The 19,976-nt window shown below is 38.6% G+C and overlaps 1 protein-coding gene across 4 annotated transcripts in view; it reads left to right on the top strand.

The window, feature by feature from the left end:
• LOC133639850 (H/ACA ribonucleoprotein complex non-core subunit NAF1-like) overlaps positions 1–13,943 on the top strand; it is a 34,675-nt gene extending 20,732 nt beyond the window's left edge. For all 4 annotated transcript variants that reach the window (XM_062033503.1, XM_062033504.1, XM_062033505.1 and 1 more), the window contains exons 8-13: positions 1,418–1,511; positions 1,584–1,666; positions 4,764–4,924; positions 9,924–9,975; positions 12,263–12,344; positions 13,266–13,943. In XM_062033503.1, the coding sequence (XP_061889487.1) occupies positions 1,418–1,511; positions 1,584–1,666; positions 4,764–4,924; positions 9,924–9,975; positions 12,263–12,344; positions 13,266–13,597 (804 nt within the window). In that variant the 3' untranslated portion in view covers positions 13,598–13,943. The remainder of the gene's footprint in view (positions 1–1,417; positions 1,512–1,583; positions 1,667–4,763; positions 4,925–9,923; positions 9,976–12,262; positions 12,345–13,265) is intronic.
• The last annotated feature ends 6,033 nt before the right edge of the window (positions 13,944–19,976 follow it).

Genomic DNA, 19,976 nt, shown 5'->3' with positions numbered 1-19,976 from the left:
GACGAAAAAATATATCTCGATATATTTTTATTTAAACTCGATATTCGATATACACTACCGTTCAAAAGTTTGGGGTCACATTGAAATGTCCTTATTTTTGAAGGAAAAGCACTGTACTTTTCAATGAAGATAACTTTAAACTAGTCTTAACTTTAAAGAAATACACTCTATACATTGCTAATGTGGTAAATGACTATTCTAGCAGAAAATATCTGTTTTTTGGTGCAATATCTACATAGGTGTATAGAGGCCCATTTCCATCAACTATCACTCCAGTGTTCTAATGGTACAATGTGTTTGCTCATTGGCTCAGAAGGCTAATTGATGATTAGAAAACCCTTGTGCAATCATGTTCACACATCTGAAAACAGTTTAGCTCGTTACAGAAGCTACAAAACTGACCTTCCTTTGAGCAGATTGAGTTTCTGGAGCATCACATTTGTGGGGTCAATTAAACGCTCAAAATGGCCAGAAAAAGAGAACTTTCATCTGAAACTCGACAGTCTATTGTTGTTCTTAGAAATGAAGGCTATTCCACAAAATTGTTTGGGTGACCCCAAACTTTTGAACGGTAGTGTATATCTCAATATGTTTTTCAGTGAAAGTATACTTATAAATATATTAATTTTTGAGCGATATCCAGTGAAATTGAAGTGAATGACAACTGTACGATAAACAGTCAGTGGCACTTTTATTAACCCAGTTAGTCAAGATGGGTATTAACAGCACAGAAAATAAACTGTTTAAGTAGTACAGAATTACATAACATAAGTAAAATAGAAATCGGGGGAGAACAAGGAACACAACAAATAAGCGGCGTTTGGTAATTTTAACGTGAAATAAATTATATCGATATTTTCTTAAATCATATCTTGTTTAAAAATATATTGATATATCTTAGAAACTCCATATATCACCCAGCCCTAGGCTCCATTGTAAGCAGACTTTTGATCGCATTTATTTACTATTTATAATGCATAAAAAAAGAACATTTGTGTTCTTGTCTTACATAAGGATTGTGAATGATTGGTAAAATTCCAAAAAATAATACATTTTCCCTTTCAAACATTAATTTATTTATTATATTTATTCTCAGGCCATCACCAAACTTAATGTTGCACTAAAAACTGGCCTGTGTAATGTGTTTGTACTATATTTTTAATACATTTTACTGTTTACATTTTATGATCACTGCATATTTTTAGGCACTATGTGCTTGCTATATGTGTGTAGTCCGTATGAATAAAATGTTTATTTCTTAGTGGTTGTTGGTTTTGTGTGCGTACTTCTTGTGGGTTTCACTTTATGCTTTAAACTGAATCTCATTGTATATTATTTGCAATGACAATACAGCAATCAATCTGAACGTTCTCTGTCTGATCACCTTTACAAACTGAAATTTCATATTTTTATGCAGGATCTTCCTGCGGTGGAGGAGCTGACTGTGTCATTACCAGATGCTGTTGCGCTAACACCAGTAGGAACTGTATCCAGCATTATACAGAAGCTTGGTGAAGAATTACTGATGATATAAATCTTTGTATTTTCCTACACAAGTCCTAATTCACTGTCTCTCTCTGCAGTAATAATCCAGTCTCTGAAAGACACAACCCCTTTGACCGATGACAGCATCATCTTTCGAGCTGATCGACTAGCTTTGGGCAAGGTGAGCCTTGTTTTTTTTTTCATGTTTATGATATTTGGGACATAGTAGTAAGTTTGTCAGTTTAAGTCCTAATGCAAACCAAACTATATTTAGACATTGTTGCTCATAGTTCTTAGTTTTAAGAACTGTTATATTTTAGGACTTTGTTACACTAACTGCTTCAACAGATTCCCATCCTGAAAGTTTGTCATAAAATGTGCATTTTGTACAAGGACAACAACAGTAGAGAATATTTTTAACACCTACCACCTTCACTAATATTCAAATTCTCAAATGCAAGATTTTCCAAGCTTCTTTTTTGTTACTCTTTTTTGGTTGTTGCATTAGTTTATTTTAGACATGCATACAAAGGCCAAAAAAAAGTCCTAAAAGGAGTAGACGGCGTGGCGGTGTTGGGAGAGTGGCCGTGCCAGCAACCTGAGGGTTCCTGGTTCGATCCCCACCTTCTACCAACCTCGTCACATCCGTTGTGTCCTTGAGCAAGACCCTTCACCCTTGCTCCTGATGGGTCGTGGTTAGCGCCTTGCATGGCAGCTCCCGCCATCAGTGTGTGAATGTGTGTGTGAATGTGGAAATAGTGTCAAAGCGCTTTGAGTACCTTGAAGGTCGAAAAGCGCTATACAAGTATAACCCATTTACCATTTACCATTAGATAAAAACAGAGCTTGTTTAACCTAACTGCTCCTTTGTTTCACAGCCATTAGTAACACTTGTATTCACTTCCTGTGTTCAATCTTGAACATGTGTAGTCAATAAAGTTCACATTAATTAGTACGTTGATTCACATATTTAGATTAATATGTAAGACATGTACCTGGGGATAGGTTGATTGGCAACACAAAAAAATGGCCCTAGTGCAGACCTGGGTATTCACCGGCCCGCGGGCCGCATCTGGCCCTTTGCGCATACCTGTCCGGCCCGCGTGAGGCCAATCATAAATTACAAAATACATTTCAAAAAGTATCTATGTCGAGTGTGCAATACAACGGTGCTGCTTTTGTTTTGAAAAGCGTTATTTGTATTACTTCCGTGTGGACGTATGCGCATGTGCGATTGTGAGTGAATTGAACGGCGCAATCACAAATTACAAAATAAAGTTTAAAAAAACATCTATTTCGTGCTCGCAATACAACTGTGCTGCTTTTATTTTGAAATGTGGCCGTATGTCCGGGGGGAACCTGTGAGTGAAGGTGCATAGAGAAGTGATGAGACGCTAAAAAAAGAAAAGTTGATTAAGAATGGCGTGTTTTCAACGAGACATGGACTGGCAAGTATTTCTTTACATAAATTAAAGGTAAAGCCGTGTGCTTAATGTGTGGTACACAGCTTGCTGTGTTTAAAGAATATCATTTGAATCGCCACTACACGACGTAGCACGAGTGAAAATACCGGAATGTGTCTGATGAAGCGCGCGCAAGGGAGGCTGATGGTAAAACTGCAAACCCAACAAGGACTTTTTGCCATATTTCACACCCCCAGAGATGCAGCCGTCAGGACAAGTTTCGTCATTTCTCACAAAATTGCCAGAAAAAGTAAGGTGTTTTCTGACGGGGAGTTAATTAAGGAGTGCTTATTGGACTTTGTTGCGCTGTATGCCCGGAGACATGGACTGTTTTTCGCTAACTTTGGATGAGAGCTGTGATGTACGGGACACTGCCCAGCTGCTCTTCTTCTTATGTGGGATAACTGCCGACTTTCAAATCACGGAGTAGCTGGCAGCCATGCAGTCAATTAAAGAGACAACCACAGGTAATGACTTGTTCACATAGGTAAATGCGTGTTTGGACATGTTAGGACTGAAATGGGACAAGCTGGCAGGTGTGACAATCCAATCCACTTTATTTATATAGCACATTTGAACAACAAAATGTTTCCAAAGTGCTGCACAACAATATTAAAAACAATATTCAAATATTATCCTTAGCTCCACCAATGACTGAATAAAAAGAAAAAACAATTACCGTAATTTCCGGACTATAAGCCGCTACTTTTTCCCCTCGTTCTGGTCCCTGCGGCTTATACAACGGTGCGGCTTATTTGCGGCCTGTTCTTCTCCAACACCGACAAAGAGGATTTCGTTGGTTTTAGTACGCAGGAGGAAGACGATGACACAATGATTAAAGACTGACTTTTCATATACCGGTAGGCTGGTTATTTTGATAACGTACATGCGAGCACTTTGTATTACTTTGCACCGTTGTATTATTTGTACTCTGCACGAATGCTGTTCGCCATGTCAAAGATGTGAAAGTTTGATTGAATGATTGAAAGATTTATTGTTAATAAATGGGACGCTTTGCGTTCCCAAACACTCATCTCTGTCCCGACAATCCTCTCCGTGGTAGCAGGAACCCCTATATACTACGGTAATTACACATCAAAACCCTGCGGCTTATATTCGGGTGCGGCTTATATATGGAGCAATCTGTATTTTCCCCTAAATTTAGCTGGTGCGGCTCATAGTCAGGTGCGGCTTATAGTCCGGAAATTACGGTACATATAAAACCAATATAAAAAACAATATAAAATAAATATGATTAGAAACTATTTTTAACAACAGGTGGTTGTCCAAATCTGACGGGGAAAAATGTTGGATAATGCAGGATAAAGTGACCATCAAACGCAATCTGCTTTTGTATAAAGTTAAGTTAGGTTAAATTAAATTATTATTATTATTATTAATTATTATTATTATTATTATCATCATTATTATTTATCTTACGGTATATCAAAAATAATATTGAGCAAAATTTAATTGAAATATTGTCGTGTGGCCCTCCAGCAGTGCTCGGGTTGCTTATGCGGCCCCCGGTGAAAATTAATTGCCCACCCCTGCCCTAGTGTGTCAGTGAGTGTGAATGTTGTCTGTGTTGGCCCTGTGATGAGGTGTAGACTTGCCCAGGGTGTACACTGCCTTCTCCCCAAGTGCAGTTGGGATAGGCTCCAGCTCCTCCGCGACCCCAAGAGGGACATGCAGTACAAAATGGATTGATGTAATAGAAGTCAATGGTTGTTTGTGCATAAGTAAAGTGTTAAATACTGTACTGTACAAAGTAAGCAGCAAATCAACTTACATTCCCTTTTTCTCTTTTCCAAGGTTTTTGAAACTTTCGGTCCTGTATCCAGTCCCCTCTATGTTTTGCGTTTTAACTCGCCAGAGGAATTGAGCAACAAGGGGCTGACACTTGGATTGACCGTTTATTGTGCACCAGATATGGAAGAGTACACAGGATACATTCTCATTCAACATCTTAAACTGTGAGTTCACACACACACACATGTACATCCTTGAACAAAATCCAACAAGACCCAGGTGGAAATGACAAAGTATTTTGATTTTGCGCAGGTGGATTTGAACCAGAATAAATATTGCATCAAAATGCAAAAATAACAAACAGGACAAATAATCCAGTGTTTCCCCTAGGCTGCAGCTTTGGGATGGGGAAGGTATGACAGGTATGGTTTACGGCAGGGGTGGGCAATTAATTTTTACCGGGGGCCGCATGAGCTACCCGAGCACTACTGGAGGGCCACATCGACAATATTTCAATTAAATTTTGCTCAATATTATTTTTGATATATACCGTAAGATAAATAATAATAATAATAATAATAATAGTAATACTTCAACATAGTGTGTGTAACAGCATTCCATGACTAATATATATAAATTAACATTAATAATAAATGACAGTAAAATAAGCACACGTATGACTGAGGAGTCATAGTGTAACTTTGTGTGGTGTTTGAGTTGTCCGACTTTTTGTGTGGCCTTAAACGCACCAGTGGTTTAGTGCTATGCGTGTTGGTGACAGATGACAAGTTGGTTTTGGCCTGGTTTGTACGGCAGAAAATGACTACTTTTTCGAGATAGAATTGTTTTACTCATGTTTTTGGTGTGGTTATGTCCGAATATAAACAGTTTTGTTCAATAAAGTGATCGATATAATTCCTGTCCTCGAAGCATCTCGATAGACGTTACAATAATTGAACGGTGTTCAATTGAACGGTGTTGACGAACACCGTTAGGGCCGCTTGTTGTCACTGTCACTCAAAGTTGCATTGCAAAATTCCATAGAATAAATATGTTTATTTTGTTTATAATTCAGATGGGATTTGATTTGGTGCGCGGCATATACTTGCTGCGCGCAGCGGACGCTTGAGCAGTGCGCAATTGCGCAGGCACGCACCTTAGGTGAGGGGACGTTGCTTTGCAGTTCATGTGTTGTTGAAAACACGCCATTCATCATCAACTTTTCTCTTTTTGGCGTCTCGGGTGTAAACCGTGCATCACTTGTCGCTGCATGTGCACCTTCACTCGCAGGTTACACACGGACACACGCCCATAAATAATACTTTTCAAAATAAAAGCAGCACAGTTGTATTGCGCGCAGGACATAGATGTTTTTTCAACTTTATTTTGTAATTGCAGTTGTTCACATTCACTCACAATCACGCATACGTCCACACGGAAGTAATACAAATAACGATTTTCAAAACAAAAGCAGCACCGTTGTATTGCACACTCGACATAGATACTTTTTAAAATGTATTTTGTAATTTATAATTGGCCTCACGCGGGCCGGACAGGGACGCACAAAGGGCCGGATGCGGCCCGCGGGCCGCAGAATACCCAGGTCTGGTTTACGGATTACAAAAAACAGACGAAATCCACCAAAATGATTGACCAATTTTGGTGAAGAAAAAATGTAAACAGTCCTGGAAACCAGGAAAATAATTTCTCCTTCCCTTACCTTGCGAGTGAGCGGTTTAAAAGTTATGTGCATGTCTATCTTATTTTCTGAGCAACATTGAGGCACAGCACAATTCTGGTGCTGTAGTTGTAGGAGATGTCTCAAAACGTCATCAGGAGTCCCGACAAAACCTGAAAATGGAAGAAAATGCATATTTTACGGAAAACATTTTTTTTGCTAAAATGTCGTAAGGGGGGACCCTTACAAAAAATTAAAAAACACGGACTTGCTTCAGCAGCACAATTCTGGTGCTGTAGTTGTAGGAGATGTCTCAAAACGTCATCAGGAGTCCCGACAAAACCTGAAAATGGAAGAAAATGCATATTTTACGGAAAACATTTTTTTTGCTAAAATGTCGTAAGGGGGGACCCTTACAAAAAATTAAAAAACACGGACTTGCTTCAGCAGCACAATTCTGGTGCTGTAGTTGTAGGAGATGTCTTAAAACGTCATCAGGAGTCCCGGCAAAACCTGAAAATGGAAGAAAATGCATATTTAACGAAAATACATTTTTGCTAAAATGTCGTAAGGGGGGACCCTTACAAAAAATTCAAAAAAACGGACTTCCTTCAGCAGCACAATTCTGGTGCTGTAGTTGTCGGAGATGTCTCAAAACGTCATCAGGAGTCCCGGCAAAACCTGAAAATGGAAAAAAAATGCATATTTTACGGAAAAAAAATTTGGTAAAATGTCGTTAGGGGGGACCCTTACAATAATTTAAATGGACTTGCTTCAGCAGCACAATTCTGGTGCTGTAGTTGTACGAGATGTCTCAAAACGTCATCAGGAGTCCGACAAAACCTGAAAATGGAAGAAAATGCATATTTTACGGAAAAAATTTTTTGCTAAAATGTCGTAAGGGGGGACCCTTACAAAAAATTCAAAAAATCGGACTTGCTTCAGCAGCAAAATTCTGGTGCTGTAGTTGTAGGAGATGTCTCAAAACGTCACCAGGAATCCAGACAAAACCTGAAAATGGAAGAAAATGCTCATTTTACGAAAAACTTTTTTTTTTACAAAAAATTCAAAAAAACGGACTTGCTTCAGCAGCACAATTCTGGTGCTGTAGTTGTAGGAAATGTCTCAAAACGTCATCGGGAGTCCCGAGAAAACCTGAAAATGAAAGAAAATGCATATTTAACGAAAACAAATTTTTTGCTAAAATGTCGTAAGGGGGGACCCTTACAAGAAATTAAAAAAAAACTGACTTGCTTCAGCAGCACAATTCTGGTGCTGTAGTTGTAGGAAATGTCTCAAAATGTCATCAGGAGTCCCGACAAAACCTAAAAATGGCAGAAAATGCTTTTTTTGAGAAAACTTTTTTTTACAAAAAAAAAATCAAAAAACAGACCTGCTTCAGCAGCACAATTCTGGTGCTGTAGTTGTAGGAAATGTCTCAAAACGTCATCAGGAGTCCCGACTAAACACGTAAATGTAAGAAAATGGAAAAAAATGCATATTTTACGGGGAAAAAAGTTTGCAAAAAAGTCGTAAGGGGGGACTCTTACAAAAAATTCAAAAAAACGGACTTGCTTCAGCAGCACAATTCTGGTGCTGTAGTTGTAGGAGATGTCTCAAAACGTCATCAGGAGTCCCGACAAAACCCGTAAATGTAAGAAAATTGAAGAAAATGCATATTTTAAGAAAAACATTTTTTGCAAAAAAGTCGTAAGGAAAAAATTTTAAAAAACGGATTTGCTTCAGCAGCACAATTTTGGTGCTGTAGTTGTAGGAGATGTCGCAAAACGTCATCAGGAGTCCCGACAAAACCTAAAAATGGCAGAAAATGCTTTTTTTGAGAAAACTTATTTTCACAAAAAAAATTTCAAAAAACAGACTTGCTTCAGCAGCACAATTCTGGTGCTGTAGTTGTAGGAGATGTCTCAAAACGTCATCAGGAGTCCCGACAAAACCCGTAAATGTAAGAAAATGAAAGAAAATGCATATTTTATGAAAAAAATATTTTGCAAAAAAGTCGTAACCCTTACAAAAAATTAAAAACAACGGATTTGCTTCAGCAGCACAATTTTGGTGCTGTAGTTGTAGGAGATGTTTCAAAACGTCATCAGGAGTCCCGACAAAACCTGAAAATGAAAGAAAATGCATATTTTACGGAAAAAATGTTTTGCTAAAATGTAAGGGGGGACCCTTACAAAAAATTCAAAAAAACGGACTTGCTTCAGTAGCACAATTCTGGTGCTGTAGTTGTAGGAGATGTCTCAAAACGTCATCAGGAGTCCCGACAAAACCTGAAAATGGAAGAAAATGCATATTTTACGGGGAAAAAAATTGTATTACGGTGTAGAGCAGTTTTGCAACCCAATGCCTCCAGTTGACTTCGTCACTGATTCAGCAACTTTTCATACCTAGTTGGGGACTTGGCATCTTGAGACAAAAGCAGCAATATTAAGGTAAAAAATGTTGCTTATATTGGTCTGCCAGTGTGGGATTTGTTCTATGATGATCTACGTTAAAGGGGAACTGCGCTTTTTGGAATTCTCTTATCCACAATCCCTATGACAGACAAGAACACACACGCTCATCTTTCTGTGTATTCTAAGTATTGAAACACTGCTGGCAAGAAGTGGTTAACTACAGGTAATGGAGATTGGCCTATTTCACTTATGAAGTCCCCATTTGCGAGTAAATTTCTTCTTTCTTCTACTATACATGTGTAAGGAATGATTTATAATCTAGCGTTAACTTTTTCAAAGTCAGAGGCAATTCAGCAGCAGCTCTTGTTTGTGGCCGGAGGACCAGTATGAGTGTCTCTTTGAGCAAGGCATTGTGTTACTCTGACAGAAAAGTAGTTCCAAGGAGTTGGCTTTTGCAAATAAAATTACGTTTTAGCTTGGTTAATATGCAGATCACTGCATGTAAAAGCTTTGTAGGCACAATAGATGACTCCCCGTTACCTGCATTGATAGCCGCCTCTTACTAGCAGTTATTACTATTCAGAATGCACAGAAAAAAGAGACATGTGTTCTTGTCCACATAAGGAGCATTTAGCCGATTTGTAATGATTTTTACACGTGCATGCAGTTTTCCATTGCAGCTGCTATTGAATACTTACCATTAGCTTGTAATGGCTAGTGGTAAAAACGCACAGTGGTCAAAGACCCTCAGATCGAAGGACGCAATCAAGTCCTGGAACTTTTCTGAACACTTTGTGTATATAGTGGGTTAAGTTTTCCCATAGGTTTTCTCATTAACAAAGACAAGAACAGATCATAGAGTTTAGAGTAAGTTCTTTTAAACAGAAGAAACAATACATGTTGAGGTCAATAATAACTGTATTTTGTTTCAATTATGAATTGAAGTGTCAAAGACCCCAAAATATTCCAAAAGTCAAACCCACCGCACGCCTACTCAACTGCCAGTACCTGCAGTACCTCTGTTCCAATAAATTACCATAAAAATGGACTGTTCATTTCCAGCAGTTGATGAAACTATAATTTTCCTCTTTATATTTAATATGTTATGTTCAAATGTGTTTTCTACAGTTTAAAGGGCTCTGATGCATCCTGGAAAAATGACCAAGAACCTCCAGAAGAGGTATGTAATGCAACTTTTCATCTGCGTTGACTGCCAAAGATGGGAGACACATTTTTTGTATGAAGTTTGGCTACTTAAGGACTAAATTAATCGTTTGGTCCTGATTAACACTTGCAAGTTGACCAAATGTTGCACAATAAAAAGCATAAAATGACAACTTGATTTTACAACACGTGCTCCTTTAACAGAAAAAGTAACTGAACCCTACATTTGTGATATTATGTCAATATGAAAACATGACACAATGACTACAACTACAATATTAGAGAACTGTACCAGACTCCTGTATATTGCAATTTGTATATCTATTAGGGTTGTGCGATATACCGATATTGGTATAGTACCGAGATACTAATGAATCATATTCGGTACTATACCGCCTCTAAAAAGTACGGGCCCCTCGTCGTCACGTCATGACATTGTTGGTTTTACGAGCAGAGGAGCATGTTCGGCAGCGCACAATCACAGAGTACTTACAAGCAGACACAGTGTGAAGACAGAAAAGGGAGAATGGACGCATTTTGGCTTAAAAACTACAGATAAAGATGAAGTTATAACACTGAAACGCCCTCAGGAAGAGGTGCTTTAAGACATGGCTAGCTAGCTAGTGGCTAAAGTTCAGCCGTTGTCGGCAGTGTTTTAGCCACTTCTAAATCACTAATTCTTGTCTCCATGACGACAAATAAAGTGAGTTTCTTACAAGTATCCTCCCTGCAGGACGAGGAATAGCTAAACATGCTTCACTACACACCGTAGCTCACCGGCGTCACCGCTAAAGATGCCGTTTTTGAATGTAAACAAATGCCATGGGTGGATCTACACCTAACATCCACTGTAATGTTACCAAGTACAGGAGCGTATCTAGTCGATACTACTATGATTACATCGATATTTTTTAGCATCACAAAATTTATATTATGTTTATAAACTCAGGAAATATGTCCCTGGACACATGAGGACTTTGAATATGACCAATGTATGATCCTGTAACTACTTGGTATCGGATTGATACCTAAATTTGTGGTATCATCCAAAACTAATGTAAAGCATCCAAACAACAGAAGATTAAGTGATTATTACATTTTAACAGAAATGTAGATAGAACATGTTAAAAGAGAAGGTAAGCAGATATTAACAGTAAATGAACAAGTAGATCAATAATTCATTTTCTACCACTTGTCCTTAATAATGTTGACAAAATAATAGAATGATAAATGACACAATATGTTACTGGGCTTTATAGGCAGAACAGAGCGACTTCCATAGGCTTCATTGTAAGCAGATTTTGATCGCATTTATTAATTTAGCATTTATTAATTTAGCATTTATTAGTTAAAATGCTTTAAAAAAGAGAAACATGTGTGCTTGTCTTACATAAGAATTGTTAATGATAAGCAACATTTAAAAGTGTAGTTCCTCTTTACAACACAAAAGGAAAAACTATGTATCAGCAGATTAAAGTAGACAAATTTAAAAGGACATCTTTTTCAAGTGAAATCAAATCATGTTTTTAATATCAGCTCAATGATATTTAATTATTGTATTGTACTAAACACATTTCTTAGCTGCTCAGCAGTTTGAAAATGTTGGCCATTTTTGTATTCTGCATGAGCAGCGTAGCCACCCACCTTTCCATTAAACGCTTACGTGAAACACACAGCCGAGAACACTACATGGACCAAATACACGGACCAGCGTTAAAATTCCAGCAAAGAACTTGTAGAAAATACAAATATATTCATATTCATTTAAAATGTGCAAAATTACGGTTTCTCTGCTGTTCGAAAGCACCGACTCGAATTCTATTGTTTTACATGTTAAAAGTTCAATACTCTGATTATAAGACAACTCTTCTTTGTAACATAAAAAATAACGTATTGTATTTTGGTCAATAAGGTATTTTCTTCTACCCACTCGACTTAGTTCAAATGAGTTATGTGCAACAATTCCTACTTGGGAGGTCTGAAAGGACCTTTGGAATGACTTACCTCTTGATTGATTGATTGAAACTTTTAGTAGTAGATTGCACAGTTCAGTACATATTCCGTACAATTGACCACTAAGTGGTAACACCCGAATAAGTTTTTCAACTTGTTTAAGTCGGGGTCCACGTAAATCAATTCATGGTTCTGTTTTGAAGTAGTACTGAAACCAATGTCCAACCAAATAATCCATGCAGAAAAGCAAACTTTGTTTTTTGTTTGCATAATGCATGTCTAAAATGTGTTCCACGTTACTGTTGCTTCTGTAACTGGAGAAAGCTGCACAATGTTCTTCTACTTTGCAGGCTTTGGACTACAGTGATGACGAGAAGGAGCAGCAAGCTAAAAAAGCGAAAAACTCCAGAAAGAAGAAGAAAAACTACAAAGGTACACATAAAGATTGTTAGTCCTGTTTGAAGAAATCGGGCGTAACAGTGCGCCATCATACGTACCTCGGTTTTAAAGTCATTGTTTGGTTCATTTGGGGTATAGTAAGGGAACAACAAGCAAAACATAAACTGCTTAATTGTTGTTGTTGCTGTAAATTCCTATTCTCTGGAAAACACAATTTTAAAAACTTCCCTTTAAATCTCCAATGAATACAATTCTCAAATAAAATAAGAACAATAAAATGAATTAAATGAAAGTTTCTTAATTGCCTAATGTGCATTCAGAGTTACAGCTTGTAGTCTCATTTTCTATATTACCGTATTTTTCGGAGTATAAGTCGCTCCGGAGTATAAGTCGCACCGGCCGAAAATGCATAATAAAGAAGGAAAAAAACATATATAAGTCGCACTGGAGTATAAGTCGCATTTTTTGGGGAAATTTATTTGATAAAACCCAACACCGGGAATAGACATTTGAAAGGCAATTTAAAATAAATAAAGAATAGTGAACAACAGGCTGAATAAGTGTACGTTATATGAGGCATAAATAACCAACTGAGAAGGTGCCTGGTATGTTAACCTAACATATTATGGTAAGAGTCATTCAAATAACTATAACATATAGAACATGCTATACGTTTACCAAACAATCTGTCACTCCTAATCGCTAAATCCAATGAAATCTTATACGTCTCGTCTCTTACGTGAATGAGCTAAATAATATTATTTGATATTTTACGGTAATGTGTTTATAATTTCACACACAAGTCGCTCCTGAGTATAAGTCGCACCCCCGGCCAAACTATGAAAAAAACTGCAACTTATAGTCCGAAAAATACGGTACTATTATATCTCCAAAAAATATAGATTAGAATGTTCCTAACAAGGTTGTATCTTCTTTTCTTTTTTTTTCTCCTAGAAAACCATGCTCAGGGCACTGCACACCATGAGCAGCATCGCCAAGGTGTCACAGGTGCAACACAAACACATACTGGGGCTCAGTTCAGCCACCAGAACTTGAACAATATCCAACCAGCCTTTCCTCATTCTCATCCACCGCCTCAGCACACACATTTTCCTCCTATGTACCCCCCATCGCCCTACCTTTACCCACCCCTTCCTCCACCTCCAATTGCTTTTCCTCTTTACCCACCACCTCCATCGTTTTTTACTCCATCATACTCCTCCGCACCCTGGCTACATAATGTCCCTTTCTCACAAATTCCTCCACCTGCCCCTCCTCCTGAGTGAAACTTAGCTTACTGTTGGGAGTTTCATATACTCTATATGTATACTGTCACCTGGAGTTATTACAAAACCCAGTACAAAAATGTGTAAATTAAAAATATTTTCAAAATGTACATTTTTAGAGGATGGACTTTTTTCTAATACAGTGACTATTTGTAATATTAAATGTGTAGAGATGCTGCAAGTTTAGGAAACTTTGCAAAGGTAATTTACAAAGAGTAGAGTCATTTTTGGAACAGGGATGTTCCGATCGATCGTCCGCCAGTCAGTATTGTATTTATTTTTAGTCCCCCAGCTGACAAGCGGCTAGAAGCTACTTACAGTATGTCTCCATAAAACTTGTGGAGCCGCTCCTTCAAGTTAATAATACATATGTTACACACCGAGAGACTGCATGGTAATAGACAAGCTAACTGCTAAGCTAGCCTCAAACAGCACCAAGAAAAAAGTATTTAGTAAAGTATAAGAAGTGTAGCTAGAACCACATTACAGCAGAAAGTAAACAGAAATGTAATAAGAGTCTAGAGAGAGGATAATATAACAACTGTTGGTTGTCACAGTCAGTAAGAGGAGGGCAGATCAATCCATAAATTGATGGTGTCGATACCAAGGGTAGTGTCAGTATATGATCCCTACTAGAGCGATTAGGTCGATATTTTTATTTCCACAAAATATTTTTTGGGGATTGTTTTTGTTAGTATTGTCAGCTCAGGTAATACTTCCCTAAACACAGCAGGACTTTGAGGGCAAAAACCCAAAGATTTAAAGGCCTACTGAAACCCACTACTACCGACCACGTAGTCTGATAGTTTATATATCAATGATGAAATCTTAACATTGCAACACATGCCAATACGGCCGGGTTAACTTATAAAGTGCAATTTTAAAATTCCCGCCACACTTCCGGTTGAAAAACTCCTTTGGATATGATTTATGCGCGTGACGTCACAAAAGCAACGGAAGTGGTTGGACCCCATCGGACCCGATAGAAAAGCCTCTTGTTTTCTTCGACAAAATTCCACAGTATTCTGGACATCTGTGTTGGTGAATCTTTTGCAATTTGTTTAATGAACAATGGAGACTGCAAAGAAGAACGTTGTAGGTGGGATCGATCGGTGTCTTAGCGGCTAAGTACAATACTGTAATATCTGTGATATTTGCATTAGTGTACTGTGTCTTTAAGGGTTTGGGGAACGCGAATGCGCGAGTGAGTTGGCGGAGAACTTGAGTGTGTGTGAGCGTGAGTTTTGGCTAACAGCAGCTCGTGTATGTGTGTGCGTTACTTTTTGAACTACAACCAGTTACCGCTTGTTAATAAAGCGATTGAGCAGCGCATCCTCGTCTGTGTGACTCCTTCTCCACTGCGGGGCATTACAATACTTACAGCAACACAACAAGGACTACTTACCCTGACGCCTAGCCGATGCTTGCCGCCAAACCCACGGATGAAGTCCTTCGTCGCGCCGTTGATCGCTGGAATGCAGGTGAGCACGGCTGTTGATGAGCAGATGAGGGCTGGCTGGCGTAGGTGGAACGCTAATGTTTGATCATAGTTCTGTGAGGTCCGGTTGCTAAGTTGCTAAATTAGCCTTAGCGTCGTTAGCAACAGCATAGTTAAGCCTTACCAGGCTGAGAATTTTTAACCGTGTAGTTACATGTACATGGTTTAATATTATTGTTGGTCTTCTGTCTATCCTTCCAGTCAGGGGTTTATTTATTTTGTTTCTATCTTCATTTGAGAACGATGCTAGCACGTTAGCTCAGTAGCTAAGTGTGTCACCGATGTATTGTCTTGGAGATAAAAGTCACTTTAAATGTCCATTTCGCGTGCTCGACTCTCATTTTCAAGAGGATATAGTATCCGAGGTGGTTTAAAATACAAATCCGTGATCCACAATAGAAAAAGGAGAGTGTGGAATCCAATGAGCCAGCTTGTACCTAAGTTACGGTCAGAGCGAAAAAAGATACGTCCATCACTGCCTCTCAAGTCCTTCACTGTAACGTTCCTCATCTACGAATCTTTCATCCTCGCTCAAATTAATGGGGTAATCGTCACTTTCTCGGTCCGAATCTCTCTCGCTCCATTGTAAACAATGGGGAATTGTGAGGAATACTAGCTCCTGTGACGTCACGCTACTTCCGGTACAGGCAAGGCTTTTTTTTTTATCAGCGAGCAAAAGTTGCGAACTTTATCGTCAATTTTCTCTACTAAATCCTTTCAGCAAAAATATGGCAATATCGCGAAATTATCAAGTATGACACATAGAATGGATCTGCTATTCCCGTTTAAATAAAAAAAAATCATTTCAGTAGGCCTTTCAACGAGTAGTAAATTAGTAGTTTTTGATTTTGTCTAGCTATTGTTTACAATTGACTTTAATTTGCTCAAACAATTTTATGTAATAAAAGAAAATTAGGGAACTAGTTGAAATATTGTGTTGATATTGTTAAACTTTTAACAGTACAGACCATAAATAAACTGAAATATTTATAGTTAACAAATGTTATCAATATTGGTATCAGCTGATCTCAGTCATTGATGATCAACCCTGATCGGAACATCCCTAACTTCGAATGCAATTGTGTGTGTATTTACAATACAAATTGGGTGCAAATGTATTTTGTTTTCCAAAGATAAAACATGTTTTCATGCAATTCAAAAACAGTTGTATCTATTACCAATCATTAAAAATATCCATACACTGTACTGTATCTGCGTAGAGACTTATTCCCTGATAATAGATTTCAGATTGTATTGTTGCTGTTCTAGCTAACAAAACGACAATGATGTAAAAAATAAACATTAAATATGATTTTAAATTAATTTGTGTTTGATTAAAGGAACTTTGATTCCCTACCCGCCTGCAAGCATTCTGGAACAAATTTTAGCGATATTACGGAGATGAAAGAAGGCCGTTTTAGTAACACTCTTAATGTGTGACTCAAACGAGAGAGTTGGGTCGAAGATAATACCCAGATTTTTTACCGAGTCGCCTTGTGTAATTGTTTGGTTGTCAAATGTTAAGGTGGTATTATTAAATAGATGTCGGTGTCTAGCAGAACCGATAATCAGCCAAGGCACCCCTGATATACAGTATATGACGTTAGCCAACAGCAGAAGGCCATAGAGGGCCATCTGTTTCCTCTGCACAATAGGCATAAAATCCTCATTTATTGTGGTTATATTGTTTTTGTATTGGTTTTCTATTCATTTATTCTTTGTTTTTATTCAGTCATTGGTGTAGCATAATATTGTTTTTAATATTGTTTTTAACATGGCTGTGCAGCACTTTGGAAACATTCTTGTTGTGTAAATGTGCTATATAAATAAAGTGGATTGGACTAGATTGGTTATTTTTAGAATTAATTTACATTCCAGGAAACAAAAACGGTATGAACCTTAATTAACCTGAAATGCATGGATGGTTAGGGTTGACCCTAAACCTGTACCAACAAAAAGTGCTTTGACGAGCTCATTTATGAATAATAAAAATTAGGAAAGCACTTGTTCCATGACCTATTTCGGACATTTTCTGAAAGGGTGATCCAAATCCGTCCATATAACCGTATTTTCCGGACTATAGGTAAGCACCTAAAATCCTTTGTTTTCCTCAAAACTCGACCGTGCGCCTTATAACCCGGTGCGCCTAATGTAAGGAATACGTTTGGTTGAGCTTACCCACCTCGAAGCTATTTTATTTGGTACATGGTGAAATGATAAGTGTGACCAGTAGATGGCAGTCAAACATAAGAGATAAGTGTAGGCTGCACTATAATGGCAATGTGTCTCAAGTAAACAACACTAACATTTTAAATGTTCCATTGAAAATATAGAACATTACACACGGCGCTCAAAAATCTATCAAAATGTTTTAGTACGACTTTGGTAAGCTATGAAGCTGCACCGCTTGGTGGATTGTACTGTGCTTCAACATACGAGTATTATTATGGTGTGTGTATAAGGTAAGACATATCTGGTGTTTTGCTTACAATATTATATTATTATTCTGGTATCTGCTGATCTGTATTTGGGATCTGCATAAATCCTGGAAAATTGCGCGCGTCTTATATCTGTCAGTAACCTTCTCAGTGGCCTAGTGGTTAGAGTGTCTGCCCTGAGATCGGTAGGTTGTGAGTTCAAACCCCTGCCGAGTCATACCAAAGACTATAAAAATGGGACCCATTACCTTCCTGCTTGGCACTCAGCATCAAGGGTTGGAATTGGGGGTTAAATCCCCCAAAATTATTCCCGGGCGCGGTCACTGCTCCCCTCACCTGCCAGGGGGTGATCAAGGGTGATGGGTCAAATGCAGAGAATAATTTTGCCACACCTAGTGTGTGTGTGACAATCATTGGTACTTTTTAAACTCGCCAAAAAAAAAAAAAACATACCGGTGTAGTGAGTTTACATTATTCACCCAAGGAATTTTAGTTATTAGAGTTCCGGTCGGACGGTTTTTCACGGAACACATTTCCGGTGTTGTTGTTTCTGGATGAGGTGAGATGCTGCTCCGTTATTGATTGAAGTAAAGTCTGAATGTCATTAAAACAGTTAGTTCCATCTTTTGACACTTCTTCCACTCCCGTCCTTGCACGCTACACCGCTATAACAAAGATGACGGGGAGAAGACGCTGTCGAAGGTGAGCCACGTAAATAAGACCGCCCACAAAACGGCGCATCCTGAAGAGACTGTCAGAAAGCGGCATGAAGATGATCTGTAAAACATCATCTATGCAACATTTTGACCAAAGAACCACCATTACATGTTATGTAGACCACAAGGAAGTGTTTTACATTTAGAAAAAACTAATAATAATACGACTCCTTTAATGCGCCCTATAATCCGGTGCGCCTTATATATGAAAAAAGATAACAAATAGCCCATTTGTCGGTAGTGCGTCTTATAATCCGGTGCACCCTATGGTCCGGAAAATATGGTATGTTAACATATAAACCCTGGCGAAAACAAACTCATTTACGGAGGTAATATTTGTAATTATACAATGGGAACGTTATTTGATATCCAAATCTGCGTTCCAGAACTTAAAGTTGCATTCTTTTTTATATGGTTGCGTAATTCGAAATACTTCTCTATCGAATTACGCAACTAGTTGTTTTTTGCTGCTGAAGCTGCAAAATTCGACAAAACACCGGAAGTAATTTTTGCAATAGTTGGTGTGAGACAAAACATTAATACCGGGGAAACGGGACAGCTGAACCAAAACATTTGTGAAAGAATGGGCCGCTCTCAGTGATTTCCAGCGTGGAACTGTCATAGGATGCCACCTGTGCAACAAATCCAGTCGTAAAATTCCCTCGCTCCTAAATATTCCAAAGTCAAGTTTTATTATTTAAAAAATGGAAGAGTTTGGGGACAACAGCAAGTCAGCCACCAAGTGGTAGGCCACGTAAACTGACAGAGGGGTCAGCGGATGCAGAAGCGCATAGTGCAAAGACTTTCTGCACAGTCAGTTGCTACAGAGCTCCAAACTTCATGTGACCTTCTAATTAGCCCACGTACAGTACGCAGAGAGCTTCATGGAATGGGTTTCCATGGCCAAGCAGCTGCATCTAAGCCATACATCACCAAGTCCAATGCAAAGCGTGGGATGCACTGGTGTAAAGCACGTCGCCACTGGACTCTAGAGCAGTGGAGACGCCTTCTCTGGAGTGATGAATCACGCTTTTCCATCTGGCAATCTGATGGACCAATCTGGGTTTGGAGGTTGCCAGGAGAACGCTACATTTCGGACTGCATTGTACCGTGGTAGGAGTATGACATTTGGTGGAGGAGGAATTATGGTGTGGGGTTGATTTTCAGGAGTTGGGCTTGGCCCCTTAGTTCCAGTGAAATACATTTTGAATGCTCCAGGATACCAAAATATTTTGGACAATTCCATGCTCCCAACGTTGTGGGAACAGTTTAGAGCGGGCCCCTTCCTCTTCCAACATGACTGTGCACCAGTGCACAAAGCAAGGTCCATAAAGACATGGATGACAGAGTCTGGTGTGGATGAACTTGACTGGCCTGCACAGAGTCCTGACCTGAACCCGATAGAACACCTTTGGGATGAATTAAAACGGAGACTGAGAGCCAGGTTTGTGTCGTGTTTGTCCTCCTACAGAAACCATATTACAACAAAAAACATATTTTTCACCCCATTTTTTTTACCATTTTTATACATTTTTGAAAAAGCTCCATGGAGCCACCAGCGTGCCGTTTAATACGTTTAATATACCCCCGGTATATACCAACTTAGTCTGTAACCTAAGTACTCACCCTGAGGATACACACTCAAGTACAGTCGATGGCGGTACGCACCCGCCATAAAATGAAGAAGAAGCGGAACCAAAGTGTTAGCGCCCGCCGCGCGCGCCGGA

Source organism: Entelurus aequoreus, linkage group LG22, assembly GCF_033978785.1.
Source record: "Entelurus aequoreus isolate RoL-2023_Sb linkage group LG22, RoL_Eaeq_v1.1, whole genome shotgun sequence".
Lineage (NCBI taxonomy): Eukaryota > Metazoa > Chordata > Actinopteri > Syngnathiformes > Syngnathidae > Entelurus > Entelurus aequoreus.
This window is presented reverse-complemented; position numbering and strand designations above follow the sequence as displayed.